Raw genomic sequence first — 27215 nt, 5'->3', positions numbered from 1 at the left:
ATGTATTTTTAATAACACAAAATCCCCTCCCCTAATAAAAGTCTGAATCACCCCCCTTTCCCCATTTTATAAATAAAAATAAATAAATTAATTAATAAACAAACATGTTTGCTATCGCCGCGTGCGTAACCTCCCGAACTATTAATTAATCACATTCCTGATCTCACACGGTAAACGGCGTCAGCGCAAAAAAATCCCAAAGTGCAAAATTGCGCATTTTTGGTCGCATCAAATCCAGAATAATTGTAATAAAATGCGATCAAAAAGTCATATATGCGCAATCAAGGTACCGATAGAAAGATCACATCATGGCGCAAAAAATGACACCTCACACAGACCCATAGACCAAAGGATAAAAGCGCTATAAGCCTGGGAATGGAGCGATTTTAAGGAACATATATTTTCTTTAAAAGGTTTTAATTTTTTACAAGCCATCAAATCAAATAAAAGTTATACATGTTACATATCGTTGTAATCGTAACAACTTAAGGAACATATATAACGAGTCAGTTTTACCCCAGGGCGAACGGAGTAAAAACAACCCCCCCCCCCCCAAATAAAAAAAAATTCACCACACATATAATTTTTTTCTGGTTTCCCGGCACATTTTAGGCAAAAATTACATCTGCCATAGCAAAGTACAATTAGTTGCGCAAAAAATAAGGGCTCATCTGGGTTTCTAGACTACACCAATTATACACATGGGGAACCCAAAATAAAGATTAATAAAATCCAAAAACTTTAATTATCAAATACAAGTTTATTAAATCAATCACAGAAAACAACACTAAAAACAAGACCTGGGGAGGTGGGAGACCAAGTTGCCGGGACAAGTTATTTTAAAGTGCTAGTACATCCAGAAAATGTTGTAAAATTTATAATTCATCCAGCATAATGTGCATAATAAAGTGACAGTGCCAGTTGCTACAGTACGCTGATAAGAATCACATGTAAACAGACAAGTCCATGCGGATCGCAAGTAATTACCAGTCTATAACTCAGGTCCCAGTCCACTAGTCCCCCACCTCACACTCCAACGCCGCTTCGCTCTCCAAGCTTCGTCAGGGAGTAGTGAGGTGGAGGTCCCGGGGTCTTAAATATGCATCCAATAACAGGGATAGGCCGTCGAAAATATTAAACACCTGGGCCGCATATTACCTGGCGATCCACTAGCGCTATGCGCGGCACGCCGCGGGCCCGCCGGGCGGAAGCAGAAGTGACATCAGGCGTAATAGCGCATAGCGCTAGTGGATCGCCAGGTAATATGCGGCCCAGGTGTTTAATATTTTCGACGGCCTATCCCTGTTATTGGATGCATATTTAAGACCCCTGGACCTCCACCTCACTACTCCCTGACGAAGCTTGGAGAGCGAAACGGCGTTGGAGTGTGAGATGGGGGACTAGTGGACTGGGACCTGAGTTATAGACTGGTAATTACTTGTCATCCACATGCAGGGCCGTCTTAACAAAACGATGGGCCCCTGGGCATAGCTGTGAACTGGGCCCCCCGACCCAAGATCAAGTCCCTGCATCCCCCCTACCCCCAACCTTGTGCTGTGCAGTCCCATGTGGGTGTATATTGTACTGTATAGTTCTGTATGGGCGTATATTGTTCTGTTTGGGTGTATATTGTACTGTATGGTTCTGTATGGGTGTGTATTGTACTGTATGGTTCTGTATGGGTGTGTATTGTACTGTATGGTTCTGTATGGGTGTATATTGTACTGTATGGTTCTGTATGGGTGTGTATTGTACTGTATGGTTCTGTATGGGTGTATATTGTACTGTATGGTTCTGTATGGGTGTGTATTGTACTGTATGGTTCTGTATGGGTGTATATTGTACTGTATGGTTCTGTATGAGTGTATATTGTACTGTATGGTTCTGTATGGGTGTATATTGTACTGTATGGTTCTGTATGGGTGTATATTGTACTGTATGGCTCTGTATGGGTGTATATTGTATTGTATGAGTGTATATTGTACTGTATGGTTCTGTATGGGTGTATATTGTACTGTATGGGTGTATATTGTACTGTATGGTTCTGTATGGGTGTGCATTGTTCTGTATGGGTGTATATTGTTCTGTATGTGTGTATCCTTCTGTCTGGAGCAGTTTTGCAGCATCTGTGGGGGGGGTCATTCCTCTCCTTCAATGCTCAGGAGCAGAAAAAACAAAACAAAACCACAAATAGGAACCAAGCCTAACATGTGTAACGATATATATATATATAAATAATCTTTACACATGTTAGGCTTGTTTTTACATAGTGCAAACCTGGCCATACATGCAGTCTGGGGGGGGGGGTACAGCAGCCTCAAGTGTATGGGGGTACAGCAGCCTGAAGGGGAGAACACAGCAGTCTGGGGGGGGGGGGTGCACATTGCAGCTTGGGAGGTACAGATCAGCTACAGGTGGACAGGGGCAAAGCAGCCTGGGGGAGAGGGGGCAGCTATGGGGGAACAGGGGTAGGGCTGTGTGTGTGTGTTCTTCTCTCAGCCCAGATCTGCAGACTCCCCCCTCTTCTCTGTCCCGACCTCCCTGCTATCTACAGCCCCAGGTACCTGACATTTCCTGCAGTGGAGCACAGGACAGGAGGGGGATGGTCAGGAAGCCCTGTAGCTGGAGGCCGCTGTGTAGCTGGAGGTTAGCAGCATGTAGCCTCCTGCTCTCCACACTGCTGGTCTCCTGCTATGGCAGCACAGGCTGCAGCTGCTGTGAGGCCCCGCACATAACCATCCCAAGGCCTGCTGGAGGCAGGAAGTCCCAGGCCAGGAGGAACATGGGACCAGTCCACAGGGGTGGGGCTTAACGGAGGGGGGAGCTTCAGCCGCCCACATCACAGACCGGCCCTGCAGCCTATTTATGTGAGGAGAGGAGAGCGCTGGGGCAGTGTGCAGCGTAGTGCGGCCCTGTAATGTACTGGGGAGAGGGGGCACAGGGTGGCTTATCAGCTTCCCTTCCTTTCTGCAGGGTAGGCGGCTGCCACTGGGGCCCCTCATGAGTCATAGGCCCCCGGGCAGCCGCCTACCCTGCCCAATGGGAAAGACGGCCCTGTCCACATGGACTTGTCTGTTTACATGTAATTCTTATCAGCGTACTGTAGCAACTGGCACTGTCACTTTATTATGCACGTTATGCTGGATGAATTATAAATTTTACAACATTTTCTGGATGTACTAGCACTTTAAAATAACTTGTCCCGGCAACTTGGTCTCCCACCTCCCCAGGTCTTGTTTTTAGTGTTGTTTTCTGTGATTGATTTAATAAACTTGTATTTGATAATTAAAGTTTTTGGATTTTATTAATCTTTATTTTGGGTTCCCCATGTGTATAATTGGTGTATTCTGGTCTGGGTGACATGTGGGGACAATAGATATGGTCCTTTACACAATTGTTTGGGTCCTAGATTTATAGGTGTTCTCTCATCTCTCATCTGGGTTTCTAGGTGGAAAAATGCATGCGCTATGGCCTTATATACACGAGGAGGGAAAAACGAAAACGCAAAAATGAACTGGCTGTGTCCCCTAAGGGTTAAATGTTCTATATGTAAATCTTCACCTTGCCTGTGGGGACCCTTTAGGGAATTGAATACTTATTATTCCTCACAGGTTGCAGAATATTTGCTGGGGGGGGGTCATATCAGGGCATCAGCTTATTGCCAAGGGACTCTTCAAACAAGTAAGGATTGTACAAAGAGGCCACCCCTAAATGATCACATTTTTATCTTTGCTTGCTGGGTTTATGAACTATTACTATGTCTTACCATTTAAAAAGGGGTTGGCTGGTACAGTGTTCGTTTTTTTGCACATCCAACCGGTCACAAAGCAGCAGAACTGTGCTTCACCTATAGCAGTCACCGTGGCCCCCAGTACTCAAATACCCTCAGGACTTATAAGTAGAGCTGAATAGTATGACAAGCAGGCAAACATACACAGCACGTATAACAAGAACGGGAATAGCAACTCACCGGGGAATGATGGAACCAGAGATGAGGGAAAGTACGATGGCACATATGTATAGTGACGATGACAGGAATGATAGGAACAAATACAGAGCACTGACACTAGCTAGCCATGACTGAGGTTTCTCCTCCTGCAGTGTATAAAATGTGTTGTCTAAACAGGACTTTTCTCCACAACTAGTATTCATCATTTTTCTAGAGCAACTTATATATGGGCATAAACGCTACTAATATGGGTCAGTACATGGTGATCATCATTACATTGAGCTCTTTTCTACATTTATCCTCTTTATTGTAGGTAACAATATAAATGCCACCGTGGTTGGGGACAATGATCCGGTGGACGAGGTTCAAGGTTTTCTCTTTGGAAAACTCAGGTACAGTAACACCCACTTTAATGTGTATATTGTCATGTTGTGTTACCGTCCAGGCTCGATGGGGATTGTACTTCTTGTTAAGTATGAGCTTCTATGTAAATGCTGGCCGGCTTACCATGTGCCTCAGTCACTCAAGCATTTCTATTTCCACTGCATTTCTCCCACGTCCTGTAATTGTTTCTAGTAGTTACTGTGCACTCTATGTTCCTATATCAGTCTAAAGTAGGGATGGGGAACCTTCGGCCCTATAGCTGTTGCAAAACTACAATTCCCATCATGCCTGGACAGCCAAAGGCTGTCCAGGCATGATGGGGATGGTAGTTTTGCTACAGCTGGAGGGCTGAAGGTTCCCCATCCCTGATCTAAAGTGTTGGTCCTTGGCATACCATGTGTATACAAAGCTGTACAATTCGTAAGAACTACTTTTAGGGTGTTACTACATGGCCGATGGGGGCCCGATAATACCTGTAAACGAGCGCTGATCTGCTAGATCTGCGTTCGTTTACTGGGCCGATTACATGGCCCGATAATCGTTTAACAAGGGCTCCATGGACATTGTTACAGATGTCCTTGCAGCTCTTGCTTAAACTGCATACATTACCTATCCATGGTCCAGGGTTCCTCCTGCTCTCTGCGTCTCCCTGGGTCCCGTGCGCTGCAGCTTCAGAGCGGCCTGTCTTAGCTGACAGGCCGCTGAGCCAATCACTGGCGGCGGTCCCGGACAGTGATTGGCTGAGCGGCCTGTCAGCTAAGACAGGCCGCTTGAAGCTGCAGTGCGTGGGTCCCGGGGAGAAGCAGAGTGCAGGAAGAGCCCTGGACCATGGATAGGTAATGTATGCACTTAACAAATTATCAGCCGCCGGCCGTGCACCGCTATTATACGTAGCGATGTGCGGTTGGTGACCGACAATTATAGGTCCAAACCTATATCAAAGATCAGCCAATGATCGTTGTCATCGGCTGATCGTTGTGTTTATTACACGTAACGATAATCAGACGGATATCGCTGATTCGGCCGATTATCCTTCTGTGTAATAGTACCCATAGTTGGTATATCCATAGTCTCATGAAAAGGTTCATAGATCCCAGTGACAACATATATATTCTGCAGTTTGACTACGTTTGGAAATTACTTTAAGGGTATGTTCACGCAGCGCTCAGATGCTGTGGATTTTCCCTCTGGACTTGCTGGGGGAATAATCTGCAGTGACCAGTTTACACTAATCTTGCAGATTTTTTTTTTTTTTTTTTTTTTTAGCGTTGTATTTCATGGCAGATTAACGGCTGCACTTGTCAGGAACAACTCACCAGGGTATCCGCAATATGAATTAACAAGTGTTTTCTTTGCAGGCAGCTGTATCCAGAACTGCAAGAACAGCTGAAGGAACTGCGGAAACATCTGGTGGAAAGTACCAATGAGATGTCACCATTAAAAGTGTGGGAGCTACAAGGTATCTGTAACTGAACTATCTATTGCCGTAGAGTCATGGCTGCCTTTGACTATAAGAGATTAGTATTTCAGAACCCTGGCTAACCTAAATAACTGTAATGGAGCAGTGCTTGTGCCATCAAAATACAGTGAAAATGATCCAATGAAAATCCAGATGGAAGCCTGGGTTTATAGTGCAAACCAAGTCTTATTCTGAAAGGGTATTCTGGTAGAAATAAACTTCGTAAAGTTAGATAAGTTTATTAAAGAATTTTATTTTATTTTTTTTGCATCGAGTAGCAGCAGTAATGGTTAAAACTGCCCCTCTGCTGCCACCAGTGGCTGTGTTGGGAACTGCAGAGCTGCTGAAGCCTTGATCCCAGACCATTTGCATGGAGCGCTAGTGATACAAAACCTCGGATGATGTTTAATGTCTTTTTTTTTTTAAAGGAGAACTGGTGTCAGGAAGTGTCAGAGATTTGTAATTTACTTCTTTAAAAAAAAACCAAAAAAAAAAACCTCAAGTCTTCCAGTTCTTATCAGCTGCTGTGTGTCCTGCAGGAAGTGGTGTATTCTTTCCATTCTGGTGAACAGGAGGGGTTTTCTATGGGGATTTGCTACAGCTCTGGACAGTTCCTGACATGGACAGAGGGGGCAGCAGAGAGCACTGTCAGAGTGGGAAGAATACACCACATCCTGCAGGATATACAGCAGCTGATAAGTACTGGAAGACTGGAGATTTTTTTTTATAAAAGTAAATAACAAATATCTGGAACCAGTTGATTTGATTTTTTTCCCCTGCTTGACTACCCCTTTAATGCTGACATACATTAGGATAGACATCAGGGGAGGAGGCTCAGTATTGCTAGCAGTACTGAGTGTCCCTCGTTACTGCTACTACTCAATGTAAAAAGAAAAAAAAAGTATACTTTTAATAAAGTTATATAACTAAATGTAAAAAAAATCCATTACTAACTCAGTACATTTCCTTTCCAACTTAAAATGTTGTTTATTCTTTTTAAGATCTCAGTTTCCAGACAGCGGCTCAGATCCTAGCAGCTCCTTCTTCTGAGGCCCTGCAGGTTATGAAGGACCTGAGCCAGAACTTCCCTACTAAGGCCAGGTAACGTAGCCCATTTAATTATTATTTTTTTTTTTTTGCAGAAATCAGTAGTCCAGGCGACTTTAAGAAACTTTGTAATCGGGTTTATTAGGCAAATATGCCATTATCTGCATTCAAAAAGACTTTCCCAAGGTCTCCCCCCCTTTTCTCTCTCATTCACTGCTCATTATCAGGAAATCTCGACTCTTTTACATCAGTCGGGCCCTGTCTGTTCTTGGAGAGGGGAGGGGGAGGAGGGAGATTAGTCGCCAGCAGAGAACAAAGGATTACCCAGTGGGACCTGTGTGAAAGCCGGTATTCAGAGGTCAGAGAGGTCAGTGCTGACTGTCAGAGGAGATAGCCCGGTGATGTAGCTGTAAATTAACTCTTTGTTGTCCTGTTTTGGTGCCTCATCTCCCTCCACCCCTCCCCTCTGTATAGTTAACCATGAATACAGGGGGGAGAGATTCAAACTGCTTTTTCATGATAAAAAAGCATTTTTCGGCTAATAAACCCAATGACAAAGTTTCTTAAAATCGCCTGTACTATTGATTTCTGCAGAAAATTTTTTAAACGACAGCGATTCTTTAACCCTTTAAGGACATGGCCCATTTTCGTTTTTACGTTTTCGGTTTTTCCTCCTTGTGTTTAAAAGGTCATAGCACTTGCATTTTTCCACCTAGAAACCCACATGACCCCTTATTTTTTGCCACACTAATTGTACTTTGCAATGACAGGCTGAATTTTTGCATAAAGTACACTGCAAAACCAGAAAAAAATTCAAAGTGTGGTGAAATTGAAAAAAAAAACGCATTTCTTTTATTTGGGGGAAATGTGTTTTTACGCCATTCACCCTGGGGTAAAACTGACTTGTTATGCATGTTCCTCAAGTCGTTACGATTAAAACGATATATAACATGCAAACTTATATTGTATCTGATGGCCTGTAAAAAATTCAAACCGTTGTTAACCAATATACATTCCTTAAAATCTCTCCATTCCCAGGCTTATAGCGCTTTTATCCTTTGGTCTATGGGGCTGTGCGAGGTGTCATTTTTTGCGCCATGATGTGATCTTTCTATCGGTACCTTGATTGCGCATATACGACTTTTTGATCGCTTTTTATTACATTTTTTCTGGATTTGATGCGACCAAAAATGCGCAATTTTGCACTTTGGGATTTTTTTGCGCTGACGCCGTTTACCGTACGAGATCAGGAATGTGATTAATTAATAGTTCGGGCGATTACGCACGCGGCGATACCAAACATGTTTATTTATTTATTTATTTGTTTACTTTTATTTAAAACCTGGGAAAAGGGGGGTGATTCAGACTTTTATTAGGGGAGGGGGATTTTTACTATTAACAACACTTTTTTTTTTTTTTTTACACATATACTAGAAGCCCCCCTGGGGGACTTCTAGTATATACACTTGGATCTCTCATTGAGATCTCTGCAGCATAGATATGCTGCAGAGATCCATGAGATCGGCACTCGTTTGCTTTCGGCTGCTGCAGCCGGAAACAAACGAGTGCCGAGCCGAGGACGGCGCCATCTTGGATGCGTCCCCGGCCGGCATCAGTAACGGAGATCGCTCCTCCGGGACAAGGTCCCGGAGGAGCGATCTCCCCCACTAGACACCAGGGAAACGTTGCCTCCGGTAATCGGAGGCAGCTGTCAACCTTGACAGCTGCCTCCGATTAGCTAATTAGCGGGCACGGCGATCGGACCGTGCCCGCTAATAGCGGCGGTCCCGGGCTACACGCGGCACCCGGGATCGCGGCACTTCAAAGCGGGGCCGCCGCGCGGCCCCGCTTTGAAGTGCTAATGAGGACATAGGACGTACCGGTACGTCCTATGTCCTTAAGAGGTTAATGTGTGTAATATTGGTTCACTTTATATTCTGTGTTTCATATCTAGATCATTAACCAGGACTGTAGTAGACCCTGCAATGAGAATGGAGGTAGAAGAGAACCAAAAGGTAAGGCTTGCATGTCACACACGGCCGGTTACTGTAAAGCATAACCTGAGGCATTCCGCGCAAATTGCCGCAGTTTTGCAGTGTGGTTTTTGGGCGCTTATACACTTGTTTTTAACATGGTTTCCCAATAACCCGCATGGACTCGCTTGCTCTTGCTGGTTTTGCTGTGCAGCTGCACATGAAGCCGGCCTTACTATGACTCAGTTCAATGGGAACCAACCAAGCCAGTTCAGGTCAATGGAAAGCAGGCTCCAGTTTAGTAGAGACAAACTCTCATTCCCCTGCATGATATTGATATGTTTTCTGGCCTATAGAGAGGAGCAACCCATGGAAACAGCAAAAACTTGTGGAGATAACGTGCCATTCTCGCTTTGCCCATCCCCTAACAGAATACATTAAATAGAAAGATTTCTCTGTCTCAAGAGAAGACATATTACTATCTCACAGTTTTATGCCGCCCATAGAAGTCTATGGAGGTGGAGTTAGCTGTAGAGTGAGACTGAAAGCTCTAGTATGTGTTATATCTCACTCCAGTGCTGGATGCACAGCTTATACTGCTCAGTACTGCTCTGTAATGCCCTCCATGCTGCTGCTCCTGAGATAGATCCCCTCTTCTGTGTGAGTGCAGTATATAGGAGACATGATAGCAGCAATCTACACCCACCAGTTCATAGACAACTAAAATTTAGAAATGACATCTGCAGGCGGAAAACTGGTAAAAATTCTATATACAAGTTATATAACATTCAGAATTAGTACTACTTCTCATTTCCACATGACTGCTTATCATGAAAGTGCAGGTATCATGTAATGTAGTTTACCTAAGCCAGCAAGGGACTGTATGGTTCTTGGAAATATGCTCTCTACTGAAAGTTATACTGCTGGAAATCCATTCTTGTATTCCGGTATTGTAGCTGTATTACCTCTATTTCATACAATTAAGCGCCAACCTGATCTTGTTGATACTTGTTTCCCTTTCACAGTACTTTAAGGGCACCCTGGGCCTGCAGCCTGGAGACTCCGGCCTGTTTATTAATGGGCTGCACGTCGACCTGGACAGTCAGGATATCTTCAGGTAATGTCAATGTGTGCGGAGAAACGATGACTCTTCTAAAGGGTGGAGGGGTGGGGGTTACATATAACTCCACCAGCGGCTTGGCTGCTACATAGCTATAGCGCTGGTAAACAGCAATCTGATATTGATGACTTATCCTCAAGATATTTCATCAGTAAATTCAGCCCCGAAAGCCCCTTTAAGATGTTCTACCCAAAAGAAGATTTCATTTAGTCTCATAAATTAGAGATTAAAGGAACAAAATATTTAGGATTTTAATAAAAGCTTCCAACTATTAAAAATTATTAAGAGCTCTGGGGTTTAGGAGAAATAGCTTATACAGTATATGTTATATGCTTCTTCATACTCAAAGGGGTTATTCGGGATTTCAAAATGCACACTACTTTCTTGCAAAAACAGCACCACAGGTTATGTGTGGTATTGCAATTTAGCTCCATTCACTTCAGTGGAACTGAGCTTTAAAACCCGTATCCAAACTGAGGACAAGAGTGGTGTTGTTTCTTGAGGAAAGCAGCCAACATGTTCTTTTAAGCCAGGATGAGCCCTTTAACCCCTTCACATCAGCAATACGTATATATACATTCCTGCCACACATACTCCGTGCACTAGGAATGTATATATATGTTCCTGACTGTGAGGGGTTTGATGTTTGTGGGACCGCTGCAGTGAGAGCAGTCCTGCACACATCAGTGTCCGGGGATCCCAGCATAATGACTGATCCCTGCGACCCTGCAGCTGCCTGTCATTAACCCCTTAAATGCTGTGATCTATAGCGATCACGGCCTTTAGGGTACTCAGTGACAGGACAAGCACCTGGTCCTGATCGGTTGTACCGACATGCGGGGGTAAGTCACTTACCTCTGTTTTCTCGGATCGGCATTCTATGCATAGAGTCTGCTTCAGGCAGGCTCTATGCATAAATCACCGATAACACTAATCTATGCTATAGATTAAAAAAGTTTTAAAATGTATTAAAAACCCCTATAAAAGTTTAAATTGCCCCTTGCCCAGTATAAAATATTTAAAATAAATAAACATATTATATATCGTAGCGTGCGGAATTGTCTGATTTATTAATATATAACATTATTGTTCCCGCATGGTGAATGGCGTAAACAAAAAAAAAAACACCAGGATTGCCAATTTTTTAAAATTATATATTAGAAAAATTTTTATAAAAAGCGATCAAAATTTTCTGTTACACCAATATGATATTAATAAAAACTAGATATAATGGCGCAAAAAATGACACCCCAACCAGCCCTGTAGGTGGAAAATAACAGCACTATGGCTCTTAGAAGGCGGAGAGGAACATTGCATTAATTTGACCCGGACATCCGTGCATCAAAGGGCTTGGTCATAAAGGGGTTAAAGATCTGCTCGGTGATATGTGCACATCACAATCTGAAGTTTCTCTTGTTATTGCAGCTTGTTTGATGTATTGCGCAGCGAGGCTCGGGTGATGGAAGGTCTCCACCGTTTGGGTATAGAAGGCTCCGCACTTCATAATGTTCTCAAGCTCAACATCCAGCCCTCCAACTCCGACTATGCTGTGGATATCCGCAGTCCGGCTATATCGGTAACTAACTTCCTATAAGACCTGAGCATTGCACCTATCACCTCTGGGATGGAATTGCTGCACATTGCACTTCAGGCATGTGGATTTATACAAAAATCTCATCCACCCCCTTGTTTTCCAGCCAGTCCTCAGGCTCCATCCACTTTCTCCAAATGCCAATCGTTCAGGTTCGGACCCAAACTTTCGGCAAGCACACTCATCCCAGTCGCTTCTCCATCCCATATACCTGAAAGCGTGTACAATTCGATGGCTTTTCTTCTCACATTCACCTATATATTCTCCCTGTCTGCTTTCTTTTCAGTGGGTGAACAACCTGGAGCTGGATGGCAGATACAGCTCATGGCCGTACAACATTCAGGAGCTGCTCCGTCCCACCTTCCCCGGAGTCATTAGACAAATACGCAAGAACTTCCACAACTTTGTAAGTGGTGCTTCAGTCTCTCGTTGGATTGTACAAAACAAATGTAAAACTTTAAGAAGTAACAGGTTTTTTATAGCAGTCATCCCTGCATTAATCTTGTGTTTGTCTCCAGGTTCTTTTCATTGATCCAGAGCAGGAATCTACTTCTGAGCTGATCAATGTAGCGGAGATGTTCCTCAGTAACCACATCCCATTGAGGTATTGCTTGCTTTTAACCACATTTTACCAGTCTTCATGGCTGATATTAAAGTTTTACGCCTTATTGAAGTCAGGGGACTGTCCTATCAATGTTTGGTCCTTCTTAGCAAAAGACACCTCTTGTAACTGCAATTCTAGCAAGTTGCTAAGGGTCCTGAATAGGATAATAAGTCAGGACTTTTGTACCTATTACTTCGGCATTGCACCAGCATAGGCATCTGCAGTTCACACACTTAACTTACATTTTTACCCTTATACTAATATTTCCTAACATAGTCTCTCATCTTATACAAGGTTTATTGTTGTTAAAGGAAAAGTCCATGACAATAAAAAATACCCAAAAGGCAGGGGGGAGGGGGCAGGAACATAATAAACAAATTATACTTACCTATCCTTGTGCACTGTATCACTGGTCCCGGGTCCAGCTCACAGTCACTGGCCTCCTGCAGCTTTAACGTCACATACCCAGCAGAGCAATTGCCTGGTCAGCCAATCAGTGACTAAGGCAGGCAATTGTTCGGCCGGGCCATGACAACACAGCTGGAAGAGCCGGGCATGTGACGTACCCGGATTCCAGCTGAAAATGACAGCCCGTGGCCATCAGCGAAACCCAGGATTGGTGCAAAGGAGACACAAGGACTTGCTTTTTTTCATTTTTTTTTTTTTCATTTGTTATGAGACTTTCCATTTAATGATGAAAGTACAAAGGAGTTTTCCATTCTTGTAATGCAGTTCATTCTGCCACCACTAGAGGTCACTTTGTTTCCCCACATTTGTTAAGATGTTGGCTTTGTCTTGCAGGATCGGTCTAGTGTTTGTAGTCAATGATGATGAAGAGGTGGATGGTTTCGAAGATGCGGGTGTTGCTCTACTAAGGACTTTCAACTACGTGGCGGATGAGGAGGATAACTATGACGCTTTCCAAATGATTGTATCAGTAGGTGTTTTTTTTGTTTGTTTTTTTTAGGAATTGAAATGTCAATGAGTCAAAATATAGCACCTATCCTGAAAATATCAGGTGTCAGCCACGTATCACTATTACATGTAGCAATGTGGGGTCGGTGGCCAATTATTTTAGGTCAGGACCTAAATATGCGATCAGCCGATGACTGTTTTCATGAGCTAATTGTTGTCTTTATTACACGGAGCATTAATCTGCCGAATGAGCTGGTTTCAGCAGATTATCGCTCCGTGTTATAGGGCCCTTACTCTGGCCGAGGATGCTGAACAAAGTGTGTCTGTCCTATCCTACACATACAACCCATTGATATGAATGAGAACTGTGTAATACCTCATCTCCTCTGCAGGGAAACTAAAGCTTTCCCCACCGGTCATAGCCGATCACTGTAGGGATTGTCCAAAGAGGAGAACCCCTTAAGTGATCAGGTTTTTATCTCCGATTATTGCTGTAATAACCATTTAGTGTATGGCTGGTACAGCACGCTCCATTCTGGACTTTAAGTAGACCTCTTAGTTATACCAATGAGTAACAACCCCAGATGGGGCACGAATTGTGCAAATAGAAGAAAACCCAAGTCATGGGTGTAAATATTCTTTTCACCGATAATAAATTTTTTCTGTGCAGATCTACAACAAGGTGCGGACTGGTGAAAAGCTGACAGTGAAACACGTCACCAGTGTCCTGGAGGAGAAGTATCGCTACGTAGAGCTGAGCAGTATTTTGGGCCGAGACTCTGCGTATGACCAGAATAGAAAGGTAAAAGTATCCTTAATATTCTTCATATAAAACATAAAGCTATACGTAAAGATTATAGAAACATAGAAGATTGTTGGCAGAAAAAGCCCTCCTGCTCTATTTAGTCTGCCCTTATAGTATTTCCCTTCTTATTATCTTAGAATAGACATATGTTTTTCCCAGGCAGGTTTACAGTCACTTAGGCCGCATTCACACGTTCCGTGTTCTGCACGGAACACTGACGTGGAATTCATGTAACGGACCCCCCCCCCCCAGCTGTGCGGCTCTGTCGTCTGAACGTGTGAATGCGGCTTTACTGCAGATTTACCTACCACATCTGCTGGAAGTTTGTTCCAAGCATCTACTACTCTTTCAATAAAGCAGTGTTTTCTCACGTTGCTTCTGATCTTTCCCCCAACTAACCCATTAGGTCATCAGACTAGCAGTCATGCCAAGATTGTGGCTGTAATTTGGCTGCATTCGTATTATGCTAGTGTGAACCCAGCCTAACACTGCAGAAGTAGGAAAGGTCTGAATACATTGGCCTTATCACATGGTCCTAGATTAGGGGGATAAATCATGTATGGCTGCATCTCGGATGATAAGTTGTCTATGATCTGTACCATGATGATGACCACCCCTCTCCCGTTTTTTTCAGGAGGGGAAGGAGTACTTCCTGCAGACCGGACTGTCCCCGCTTCCTGTGGTTCTCTTCAATGGAATCCCATTTCAAAAAGACCAGCTCGATCCAGATGAACTGGAGACCGCCACCATGCACAAAATCCTGGAGTCAACCACTTTCTTCCAGAAAGCCGTGTATCTGGTGAGACCTGTCATCTTGACGCTTTCATGTGACCCTTAAAACTTGTGCCATGCTCTCCTTATCCTGTATGAGCCGTCACTGCTGTATGTCCTGCAGGTAGTGGTGTATTCTTTCCAGTCTGACACAGTGCTCTCTGCTGCCACCGCTGTCCGTGTCAGGAACTGTCCAGAGCAATAGCAAATCCCCATAGAAAACCTCTCCTGCTCTGGAGAGTTCCTGACACGAACAGAGGTGGCAGCAGAGAGCCACTGGAAAGAATACACCACTTCCTGCAGGACATACAGCAGCTGATAAATACTGGAAGACTGGAGTTTTTTAAATAGAAATAAATGACACATCTATATAACTAACTTAGACTGGTTAAAAAAAATTGCCGCAGTACTCCTTTAAAGCTCATTTCTTTTATTATATTTAAGAGGGGGGGGGGGCATTTTTTCTCTGTTGGTTTTAGCTTATTTTGCCATTTTTACAAAGTAAATGTCTCCATTTCTCCATACATTGGCTTCTTATTAAGCTTGTGGTGGGCTTGTGATCATATACAGCAACCAATCTGAACAAGCCGAGCTGCAATGTGTACAGCATGGGGAAAAACCAGGGCATGTCTTAAAGGGGATATCCAGGATTAGAAAAACATGGCTGCTTTCTTCCAGAAACAGCACCACTCACCTTGTAAGGAGCTGCTCAGACCATAAGTTTTTTTTTTTTCTTTTTCTCAGGGGGAACTGACAAATGACAATGATGTTGTGGATTACATAATGGCTCAGCCTAATGTAGTCCCCCGGATCAACTTGCGCATCCTTGAAGTGGAACGTCAATACCTGGACCTCACTGCCACCAGTAAGTCACCAAGATCCTCCTGCAGAATCCATTTTATACTCTGTAACTTGGTGTAAAGGGGACAAGCCCTCAAGGTTTTATTCTGGGCTCTTCATATTAACTTATACATGATCTTGTTTGGGGGGACCCTGTGGTTCTCGATGCGTTCTAATAGGGCAAAGGGTCTAAATCCCAACTAATTCCCTTACATCACTGATGCATATGCCTCTTGCTTGGCTGATTCTATCAGTGCCATAAAAAAAAAAATAGAGGGAGCTGCACCCGTATGCACCCACCTCTCCATTCATTCTCTTTATAGATGCAGTGGGGTTTGGCCATCCCATTAGACAGAACAGAGGTTGGGGGACCCCCAGTATAAACATGGTTCCTGGGAATGGGATGCTCATCTATCGGGCATGGTATATACTGTGCACATGCCGTAAATGTCTTCCAATGGGATTAAACTTTTAAAAATGTAATTATTTTAAATTAAATTAAAATTTATTTTAAATAACATTTTAATTATTATTGAAATTATCATCTGCTTGTAGTCACTGAATGGGAATCCCAGCACATTCTTATGTAGTAACATCCACCTGAAATATTCCTTGTCATTGTGCATGTCTCTCCTGACGGTTCTGTGCCTTGCAGATAACTTCTTTGTGGACGACTATGCCAGATTTAGCGTGCTGGACTCCAGTGCTAAGAGTGCGGCCATAGCCAACAGTATGAACTACCTCACTAAGAAAGGTAAGAGAAGAAGCGCTGCGGCCTCATGTAAAAAACCCTGACAGATAACATTCAGTGGTTTGAGATGGCAAAGATCGAGTTTTATATTGAATATATATATACACTCACCGGCCACTTTATTAGGTACACCTGTCCAACTGCACGTTACCACTTAATTTCTAATCAGCCAATCACATGGCGGCAACTCAGTGCATTTAGGCATGTAGACATGGTCAAGACAATCTCCTGCAGTTCAAACCGAGCATCAGTATGGGGAAGAAAGGTGATGTGAGTGCCTTTGAACGTGGCATGGTTGTTGGTGCCAGAAGGGCTGGTCTGAGTATTTCAGAAATTGCTGATCTACTGGGATTTTCACGCACAACCATCTCTAGGGTTTACAGAGAATGGTCCGAAAAAGAAAAAACATCCAGTGAGCGGCATCAACAAGGCATTTCCGCCCACAGAACTGCCGGAGGTCAGAGGAGAATAGGCAGACTGGTTCGAGCTGATAGAAAGGCAACAGTGACTCAAATAGCCAACCGTTACAACCAAGGTAGGCAGAAGAGCATCTCTGAACGCACAGTACGTCCAACTTTGAGGCAGATGGGCTACAGCAGCAGAAGACCACACCGGGTGCCACTCCTTTCAGCTAAGAACAGGAAACTGAGGCTACAATTTGCACAAGCGTTTTGAAAAACGTTGCCTGGTCTGATGAGTCTCGATTTCTGCTGCGACATTCGGATGGTAGGGTCAGAATTTGGCGTCAACAACATGAAAGCATGGATCCATCCTGCCTTGTATCAACGGTTCAGGCTGGTGGTGGTGGTGTCATGGTGTGGGGAATATTTTCTTGGCACTCTTTGGGCCCCTTGGTACCAATTGAGCATCGTTGCAACCCCACAGCCTACCTGAGTATTGTTGCTGACCATGTCCATCCCTTTATGACCACAATGTACCCAACATCTGATGGCTACTTTCAGCAGGATAATGCGCCATGTCATAAAGCTAGAATCATCTCAGACTGGTTTCTTGAACATGACAATGAGTTCACTGTACTCCAATGGCCTCCACAGTCACCAGATCTCAATCCAATAGAGCATCTTTGGGATGTGGTGGAACGGGAGATTCGCATCATGGATGTGCAGCCGACAAATCTGCGGCAACTGTGTGATGCCATCATGTCAATATGGACCAAAATCTCTGAGGAAGCTTCCAGCACCTTGTTGTATCTATGCCACCAAGAATTGAGGCAGTTGTGAAGGCAAAAGGAGGTCCAACCCGTTACTAGCATGGTGTACCTAATAAAGTGGACGGTGATTGTATATATATATATATATATATATATATATATATGTGTGTGTGTGTATACACACACACACACACACACACACCATTAGTCCTCTCATTCATTGCACCACATTGGAATTTACCTAGCCATAAGGACTGTATGTAATACTGAGGCACAGCGCCATTTATTCAGTAGTGGCTGCACCTAGTATTGCACCTTGGAACAAAAGGGCCACTATCAAATGTATGGTGCTATGTCTCGAAGGCTGCCATGACACAACTTTTTTAGTCAGATGGTCGTCAGGGGTCGTGGGAGTTGCATCACCAATGATCATTTGATCCTAATATAGTCCCAGGGAACAATTTATAGTCCCCCAACAATTTAGCAACAATAATACACACAAGACACCCCCCAGAATAGTCCCATCTGTATAATCATAGAATTACCTCAGCCCTCAGTCCATGTATATCACACTATTTATGTACATGACCCCTATCCCTCACCTTCCTACTTCCTTGAGCTCCTGTACTCCGGGCTGTCCTATGTTTGTATCGGTGGGTCAGGAATGGTTGTTTATTCTCTTTCTGCTCATAACTTTTGTTTTCCCTTCCATCTCTGTCTTTGTGTGGTCCAGGAATGTCCTCCAAGGAGATCTATGGTAATCCCAGTGCACTTTGCATGCTTATCTTTGGTGTTTTGCCTGATTCACTTTACGGGTTGAAGTAGCTTTTCATGATATAAAATAGGAACGTTAGTACAGCAGCAACTAGTATATTTATGTAGGTTATTTGGTATAATGAAAAACTTCTTCAATGTGCATGTTGTTTCACATCACTTCTCTGCATGTAACTTTACCAAACACCTCTAACTTTGCATGACTTCTCAGATTATTTTTTAAATATATTTTTCTTTTGTTATATATATTTTATTTTGCATTTTTTTATTTTTAATTTACTCATGTGACAAGTATCACATTTAAGGGGAAGGGGAAGTGGCAGTCAGACAGCTCTGGTGCTGGCTTGTCCCTTCAAGAACAACAGGGTTGGGCAGTAAAAATCCCATCATGCCTGACCCCTATCTCCACTGACGTCATCTGTCATTGGAGAGCCAGGGGTTGCCATACACCTTATATATGTGGCAGGCTTAGCTGACTTTAATATAAAGAGTATGGGTATAAGTAATATAAAGAGTATGGGTATATTTAATATAAAGAGTATGGGTATATTTAATATAAAGAGTATGGGTGTAAGTAATATAAAGAGTATGGGTGTAAGTAATATAAAGAGTATGGGTGTAATTAATATAAAGAGTATGGGTATAAGTAATATAAAGAGTATGGGTGTAATTAATATAAAGAGTATGGGTATAAGTAATATAAAGAGTATGGGTGTAATTAATATAAAGAGTATGGGTGTAATTAATATAAAGAGTATGGGTATAAGTAATATAAAGAGTATGGGTATAAGTAATATAAAGAGTATGGGTATAAGTAATATATAAAGAGTATGGGTATAAGTAATATAAAGAGTATGGGTATAAGTAATATAAAGAGTATGGGTATAAGTAATATATAAAGAGTATGGGTGTAAGTAATATAAAGAGTATGGGTGTAATTAATATAAAGAGTATGGGTATAAGTAATATAAAGAGTATGGGTGTAAGTAATATAAAGAGTATGGGTATATTTAATATAAAAAGTAGAGTTTTCAAATATAAAAAGTTACAGATTATTTTTTTATGTAAACCTCATTTAGGTTCCATACATCCTCCTGTACATATAGTATAGCATTAGGGGTATACACTGTTACATGTCCAGTAGATCCTGTGCTGTACATTACACATCCTTTACATTCTCTTCTCTGTTTGGTGCAGATGACTCTTTTGTCAGACCAGTCACATTTTGGATAGTGGGAGACTTTGACACACCTTCTGGACGTCAGCTGCTGTACGACGCCATAAAGCACCAGGTAAGTTGTGAGCTGAATCACAGCATCAGATGTGTATGATGGAGGCCGCGGCTACACCATGACTGACGGGTGATGCCGCCAAAGTGTCGTCATACCTGCATCACAGCTAATGAAAGTGAATGTGGACTTTGCTTTGGATGGTTGCTTCAGTAGCTGTACTGCTCAGTGTGCAGTTACGTCTCTCCACACCTGATCTGAGATCTGAGGGGGGTTTTTTCAATCGATGTCAGAAAGTTATATAGATTTTTAATTTACTTCTATTAAGAAAAAACCCCCAAGTCTTTTAGTACTTATCAGCTGCTGTATGTCCTGCAGGAAGTGGTGTATTCTTTCAAGTGTGACACAGTGCTCTCTGCTGCCACCTCTGTCCATGTCAGGAACTGCCCAGAGCAGGAGAGGTTTTCTTTGGGGATTTGCTGCTGCTCTTGACAGTTCCAGACATTGACAGAGGTGGCAGCAGAGAGCACTGTGTCAGACTGGAAAGAATACACCACTTCCTGCAGGACATACAGCAGCTGATAAGTGCTAAAATACTTAAATAGATGTCATTTACCAATCTGTATAACTTTTTGACTCCAGTTTGACACCCTTTGGAGCACCCCTTTAAGTGAGACTTTATTGGTAAAAAACTTAAAGCCTATGGGCACATGTGATGGTAATGCTGTAGGTTTTCTGCAGAGCACAATCTGAGTCACATTTAGGTGCACTACCTTAGAGGAGCAGGGACTCTCGCTTATGCCCAGACTCCCTGCTCCTATACAGTAGTGACCAGTGGTGCATACAGTATAGTATACTTTGTCCCTGATATCACTTTCACCCAGTATAGAGAATATACTGTAATGAACCATGATGCATACAGTACCACGGCTCACTACATGCCTCAGGTCAGTACAAATGTACAGTGATTGGCGATGCTTACAGTACCATATGCATCACTGCTTAGTGCTGTACAGGAGCAGGGAGTCTGGAGATACTTGCAGCAGTTCCACCACATGTGGCTGTAGCCTAGAACAAGGCGGATCCTCTCTGTGCACATAGATGACATTTTTATTTTTTTTTTTTCAATATTTTTTTTTCAAGAAAACCAGCAACAACATAAGAATTGGCATGATCAACAATCCCAGCAAGGATCCGTCCACAGAGACCACTCGTATCGGCAGGGCTATATGGGCCGCGCTCCAGACCCAAAAATCCAACAACGCTAAGAACTTCATCACCAAAATCCTCAAAGAAGAGAACGCACGGGCGCTGGAGGCCGGACAGGACATCGCAGAATTTGCGGTTGGGGTACGTCATGTGGATGTAGGAGGCTAATGACATGAAGCTCATGTCTTCCTGAGCACCAGTACATTGCCAGGCTGAATTGGCTGTCCTACATCTTACTTTACCTATAGATTATGTTACCTTATTGCTCTGTACTCCGCTTCCTCCTCAGGGAATGGACGTCAGTCTTTTCCGTGAAGCTTATGACTCTCCAAAGGTGGATTTCATACTCTCCCATGCCGCATACAGCCGTGACGTCCTAAAGCTGAAGAAAGGAGAGCGAGCCATTATAGGCAATGGACGGGTCAGTATTTCTGTATGACAGTAAGGCCACGTTCACACTATGTGAGAACATCGGCCGTTGTTTGACATGGCCAGTCTTTGATGTGTCAGACAACGGCAGATGTCTCAGATGTTCATCAGATGAACATCACTTAATTTTAATTGGAATGCGGGCACATTCGGGTGTGCTTGCTCTCCAGTTAGCCATAGAGAACAATGTAAAGTATGGCTGGGAGACGTACTTTACATTGTGAGAACAGACTATCTTGTACAGTGTATAGCGGCTGCATAAAATAGACCAGTCAATTACACAGTGTATACACTACGGCCGTGATTCCATAAGGTATAATGTAATTGTACAATGTCATTAAACGGCCGTTATATAATGTAAAAATACGTAGTGTGAACGTAGCCTAAATGTCCTTTTCATCTGTTTATGTTGTTGGGATATGTGATTTAACCCCTCAAGTCCAGAAAGTTTTCTTAAGTTTTTATTTCATGCTTTCTCAGTATGACCGTGTATTAAATTGAACTGTCACTTTAAAAATCTTTTGACCTGTCATCAAGACATATGAGAGAATAGCACCAACACCTTGGATGTAAGTCCAATTGTCAGGTAGAGGGGTAGATTCATGCCAAAATACCGCCAATCCCAGGTGCCAACCTGTAGGCATGAAGGTGAGAAAGTCCAACAGCATCCAAAATTGTGCAAGATATCTTCAAGTGTTTATTGCATATCCTAGAGCAAAATGCTTGATAAATACCATTGTAGCTTAAAACATGGACCATTTTGCACTTGGATATGCAATAAAATGAAAGGTTTTGAGTGGTTGGGGTCTGATTGCTTGAATGAGCCGGGAGAAGTATGTGCTTAAAGGGGTATTCCACTCAAACATAACTCTTCATATGTTGCTGCTCATGGCATGGTGAGACTAAGAATTCCTTCCATACTTGTTATTTTCTATTCAGTCTCCTTCCCCCAGTTTTGAGCTGCTGCTTTCTGCTGAAGACACAGAAACCTGTGTGTGAGCTTTTCTCTCCCTCCCTTCTGAAACAGCTGATGTAAGCCTGGCAGGCTTCATCTGCAACTTTTTAGCTTCTGAAATGCTGGGAGGGTTATTCTGAGGTCAAGTTGCTAATGAACTTACTGTGATTAGCCTACCAGGATTGCAGAGAAGCTACAATGTTGCAGATAAAGCCTGCCAGGGACTTACTTACATAATCTGTCTCAGAAGGGAGGGAGGGGGAGACAGAGAGAAAGGCTTACTCTTAGATTTTTGTGTTTTTAGCAGTAGCTCAGAACTGGGGGGAGGAGACTGAATAGATAATAACGAGTATGGAATGAATTGCAGTCTCAACATGATCAGCAACATATCAAAAGTTATGTTTGAGTGGAGTACCCCTTTAACACTTTCTCCTTCGGCTCTGTGTCATGTGATCGTGGCAGACTCTCAATGTAAGTCTATGGGACCATAGAAAGTTGGGAGAGAAGCTTCCACCCTGCACTTGTTTCCCCGCTGCTTCTATTGATCTGTCAGGGTCTCAGTGTTGTAAACTTGTGACATGTCTCAGTGATAGTTATTTAAAGTGACAGGTACGCTTTAAATATTCAGCCATTCATCCCACCAGCTGGGTCATTTTCCAACCACATATAAAAACCATGGTGTCTCAGATTAGGGACCTTACTAAGACAAAACACGTGAGCTCAGCTGACCAGACTTCCTGTATACTTCACGCTACCTTTCTGGCCTACTTACCCTCTGATTTCTGTGTAGATTATCGGACCACTGAGGGATGTTGAAATATTTAACCAGGATGATTTCCACCTTCTGGAGAACCTCATCCTGAAGACCTCTGCCCAGAAGATCAAGTCTCACATCCAGAAGCTTGGAGTGGAGGAAGATCAGTAGGTTCCTTTCTAATATGACATCTGTTCCGGTCACTCTGTGATCAGAGACTTCAGATGAAATGTTCTGCTTTACTTTATATAGTGCCAGCGATCTGGTCATGAGAGTGGATGGTCTTCTCTCCTCTCAACCAAAGGGCGAAGGAAGGATTGACTACCTGCTTACTGAAGATCAGCACAGGTGAGATGGTATTCCAGAGTTCCTATGAGTTCCTACAGTATCTGCTTCTCACATGTTGGCAATACATTGTCTATGAGACTGCAGATGATAGCGGGGTACAGGGCGGGCTGTATCCACCAGCCTCAGAAACGGGAAAAGAGTGGCCCGCAAGCTCACCCGCTTTTCATTCACACAAAGGACGAGAGTTCCCTGTACTTATGATCTGTAAAAGATCATTACAGGGTTATAAAATTATGTGGATAGGCAGTAAGGGCCCTATTACACAGGACGATTATCGTGTGAAAAATCGATATATATCGTTCGAATTTAAACGATAACCGTTCTGTGTAATTGCAGGCAACGATGGAAAAATCGTTCTTATGTCTTTGATCGTTGATTTAGATCTGAACCAAAAATTATCGTTAATCGTTCGCTGTAATTCCACACTCGTTCGCTGTAGTTTCGCATTTGTTTACTAATCGTTCAGTGTAATTGCACATTGTTCATTGTTTGGCTGGGATCAGACGGAATAAACGATCATTGTAACAATCGCAATAACGATCGTAGTAACGATCGTAACTAACGACCATCATTCTTTGTAAGGGTGTTATTACACGGCCGATGGTGGCCCGATGAAAACTGTAAATGAGCGCCAATCTGCTAGATCGTTGCTCGTTTACTGGGCCCATTATACCGCCTGATAATCGTTTAACAGGGGCTGCAGGGACATTGTTACCGATGTCCTTGCAGCCCTTGCTTAAACTGCATACATTACTTATCCATGTTGCAGGGCTCCTCTTGCGTTGTGCTTGTCGCCGGATCTTCAGAGCGGCCTGTCTTGGCCGCGGCCAGTGATTGGCTGAGCGGCCTGTCAGCTGAAACAGGCCGCTCTGTAGCTGAAGCGCGCGGGACATGGGGAGAAGTGGACCGCAAGAGGGGCCCTGCAACATGGATAGGTAATGTATTCTTCTTTGTATATCGTCAGCCGCCGGTCGTGCAGCGCTATTACAAGTAGCAATGCGTGGTTGGCCCCCGACAATTAAAGGTCCAAACCTATATCAACGATCAGCCGATGACAACGATCATCGGCTGATCGTTGTCTTTATTACACGGAACAATAATCGGCCGGATAGGGCCGATTATCGTTTCGTGTAATAGTACCCTAATATGGTGAACGATTTCAGGTTGACGTTAAACAATCTCGTTTGCAATTGCTTAGCCTTAGTCGTTAATTGTTAAAAATTGCTCCGTGTAATAGGACCCTAAGTTGTGAACTTTAACCCCAACGTTCTCAAAATTTCCCTGAATGTATCTTTCTTTAGTGCCGTAAAGATACGACCTAAAGAAGGCATGATGTACTTTGAAGTGATGGCTATTGTGGATCCTGTAACAAAGGCAGCCCAGAAGATGGCCCCCTTACTCCTGGTATGTTTCCGAAGCCCTGGCTCAGTAGGGAGTATAGATAATATGGCTCCGGACTGAGAGCGTTATCCTCGCTTTGTGTCATTTCAGGTTCTCAATCAAATCTTAAATATGAATTTACGAGTCTTCATGAACTGCCAGTCCAAGTTATCGGAAATGCCGCTCAAGAGGTGAGAGTCTGGTTCTATCGATGGCTTCTTTCTAGATGACATTGTGACCTTTGTTATCCTGTTATTATTAATGTATATTCGAAGTAAGGGGAGCTACATTTAAAGGGGTCTGTTGTGGATAGGATATGATTTTTAGGAGGCCCCCTGTTGTACACTAAGGATGTGATGCCGCAGCCAATCACTGGCCTCTGTGGTCATGTGCTATACATGCAGGACTAGATCGCTGAGGGCAGTGAGCGGCTGAAGCATCATGTGCACTATGGGGGAGATTCTTCAAACAGGGTGTAAAGTGAAATTGGCTCAGTTGCCCCTAGCAACCAATCAGATTCCACCTTTCATTTCCAAAGAGTCTGTGAGGAATGAAAGGTGGAATCTGATTGGTTGCTAGGGGCAACTGAGCCAGTTTCACTTTACACCATGTTTGATAAATCTCCCCCAATGTGTATGACGTCTTTGCAGCACTGGCTGGAGGCACCAGAGCGGAGGCAAATTTAGCCATGAGTTTTTTATTTAGTTTTTTAAACCCCTTTAACAAATGTGTGTGAGACTCATATCCCAAAACTTCCATCAGCTACTTCCAGATTCTGAATCTTGGCATTAGAGCAGGGGTGTCAAACTCGCAGCCCTCCAGCTGTTGAAAAACTACAGTTCCCATCATGCCTGGACAGCCAAAACACAAAGGCACACCCCAGGCATGCTGGGAATTGTAGTTGCAACAGCTGGAGGGCAGCAAGCTTGACACCTATGTATTAGAGGATCAGGGAGCACCCTGCTATACTTTGCTTATTGTGCAAATCCAAAAGTATGTTCCCACATCAGGATAAGAAATTAGAGGCAGGGGCTTGGATTTCTCCACGAGTGCAGAGCCAGGACAGCCATGGATTTGTGTGAGGACTGAACCCCATTACTTTTTTACATAAAATCTATGAAATTAAAGGGGAACTATCAGCAGGTTAGATGAATCTAACCTGCTGATAGAACCCTATTGCGCATGGGACGCAGAGGAGGAAGGTATGTCTCTTAGCTTCCTCCTCGGTGCCATTCCTGTGCTGTTAGCAGTTTACTCCTCAGTCTGGAGCACCATTAGGAGCAATGCCCTATCCCAAAAGCAGTGATCCGCTCCTTCTAATCATAATCAAGGAGCTCCGGACTGAGGATTACACTGCTAACAGCATGGGAACAGCAGAGAGGAGGAAGGTAAGAGACATACCATCCTCCTCTGTTCCCCATGCATAATAGGAGGCTATCAGCAGGTTAGATTTGTCTAACCTGCGGATAGTTCCCCTTTAAGTAACATACATCAAAAATTCTCTGCTGTCTGCCAATGGGGTTGTGCAAACCCAATTTACATATGTGGTCTGCAGATTGTCAACAGATTTCACAAGAATGTCTGAGCCAGGCCTTACATTGTACCGCACTGGTATCTGATCAGCGCCACCTCTTGTCTGGGGCAGTCCAAATCATACCCACCTCTCTAAAGAGAAACATCTTGGGGACAGACCCCTTTACCCTTGGGCTTCTATACATGTACATATGGCCAGTGGTATACCCTGTATGAAATAGTAAGTACTAGTATCACCTTAGAGTCTTTCCAATGCATAACCCTTAGGGTCCTACTCCACAGAGCAATAATCAGCCGAATCAGCCGATTATTGCTCCATGGAATAGAGACAACGATCAGCCGATTGTCGTGTCATCGGCTGATCGTTTATTTAGGTTCAAACGTAAAATCATCGGGCACAGACTGTGCATCGCTGCATGGAATAGCGATGCGCTGCGGGCGACCGATGATTTCACAAACACCATACATTACCTACACATGTTGCAGGGCTTCTCCTGCGCTCCTTCTTCCTCCTGGTCCCGCGTGCAGCAGCAGCTTCGGTGCGGCCTGTCTTATCTGACAGACCGCTCAGCCAATCACTGGCCAGGACCGCTGCGGCCATTGATTGGCTGAGTGGTCTGTCGGCTCAGACAGGCCGCACCGAAGCGGATGATGCTGCGCGCGGGATCATGAGGAAGAAGGAGCGCTGGAGAAGCCCTGCAATATGTGTAGGTAAGTATGATGTTTATACAAGGGCTGCAAGGACATTGGTATCGATGTCCCTGCAGCTAAACGATTATCAGGCCGTGGAATAGGCCCAGTAAACGAGCACCGATCTAGCAGATCGGCGCTCGCTTACATTATTGATCGGGCCCCCATCGGCCCGTGGAATAGGACCCTTACAGATGACCTGAATCACTGTAACTAATGCTATAGAGTCCAGTTGTGCCATTACTGGTGTATCCTCCTCTAGTATGTGACAGTAACACCTCCTCTCTGTGTATTAGCTTCTACCGCTACGTGTTGGAGCCAGAGATTGTCTTCACCTCCGACCACAAATTATCCCCCGGTCCCATTGCCAAGTTCCTGGATATGCCCCAGTCCCCCCTCTTCACCCTGAACCTGAATACTCCGGACAGCTGGATGGTGGAGTCGGTGCGGACTCCATATGACTTGGATAACATCTATCTGGAGGAGGTAAGGCTAAAGCTTTGCTATGTATGCTAGACATGTCATGTCTGCTCT

The 27215-nt window shown here is 43.7% G+C and overlaps 1 protein-coding gene across 4 annotated transcripts in view; it reads left to right on the top strand.

Moving 5' to 3' along the window:
* UGGT1 (UDP-glucose glycoprotein glucosyltransferase 1) overlaps positions 1 to 27215 on the top strand; it is a 53529-nt gene that overhangs the window by 12020 nt on the left and 14294 nt on the right. For 3 of the 4 annotated variants that reach the window (XM_069973029.1, XM_069973030.1, XM_069973031.1), the window contains exons 8-29: positions 4263 to 4341; positions 5692 to 5792; positions 6794 to 6893; positions 8794 to 8854; positions 9838 to 9929; positions 11358 to 11508; positions 11810 to 11929; positions 12042 to 12127; positions 12929 to 13064; positions 13713 to 13844; positions 14482 to 14646; positions 15363 to 15483; positions 16114 to 16212; positions 18114 to 18137; positions 19352 to 19446; positions 20527 to 20733; positions 20882 to 21013; positions 22767 to 22897; positions 22983 to 23078; positions 24380 to 24482; positions 24570 to 24649; positions 26978 to 27167. In XM_069973029.1, the coding sequence (XP_069829130.1) occupies positions 4263 to 4341; positions 5692 to 5792; positions 6794 to 6893; positions 8794 to 8854; positions 9838 to 9929; positions 11358 to 11508; positions 11810 to 11929; positions 12042 to 12127; positions 12929 to 13064; positions 13713 to 13844; positions 14482 to 14646; positions 15363 to 15483; positions 16114 to 16212; positions 18114 to 18137; positions 19352 to 19446; positions 20527 to 20733; positions 20882 to 21013; positions 22767 to 22897; positions 22983 to 23078; positions 24380 to 24482; positions 24570 to 24649; positions 26978 to 27167 (2501 nt within the window). The remainder of the gene's footprint in view (positions 1 to 4262; positions 4342 to 5691; positions 5793 to 6793; positions 6894 to 8793; positions 8855 to 9837; positions 9930 to 11357; positions 11509 to 11809; positions 11930 to 12041; positions 12128 to 12928; positions 13065 to 13712; positions 13845 to 14481; positions 14647 to 15362; positions 15484 to 16113; positions 16213 to 18113; positions 18138 to 19351; positions 19447 to 20526; positions 20734 to 20881; positions 21014 to 22766; positions 22898 to 22982; positions 23079 to 24379; positions 24483 to 24569; positions 24650 to 26977; positions 27168 to 27215) is intronic. The other variant, XM_069973032.1, reaches the window with a different exon arrangement.

Source organism: Dendropsophus ebraccatus, chromosome 6 (assembly GCF_027789765.1).
Source record: "Dendropsophus ebraccatus isolate aDenEbr1 chromosome 6, aDenEbr1.pat, whole genome shotgun sequence".
Taxonomy (NCBI): Eukaryota; Metazoa; Chordata; class Amphibia; order Anura; family Hylidae; genus Dendropsophus; species Dendropsophus ebraccatus.
This window is presented reverse-complemented; position numbering and strand designations above follow the sequence as displayed.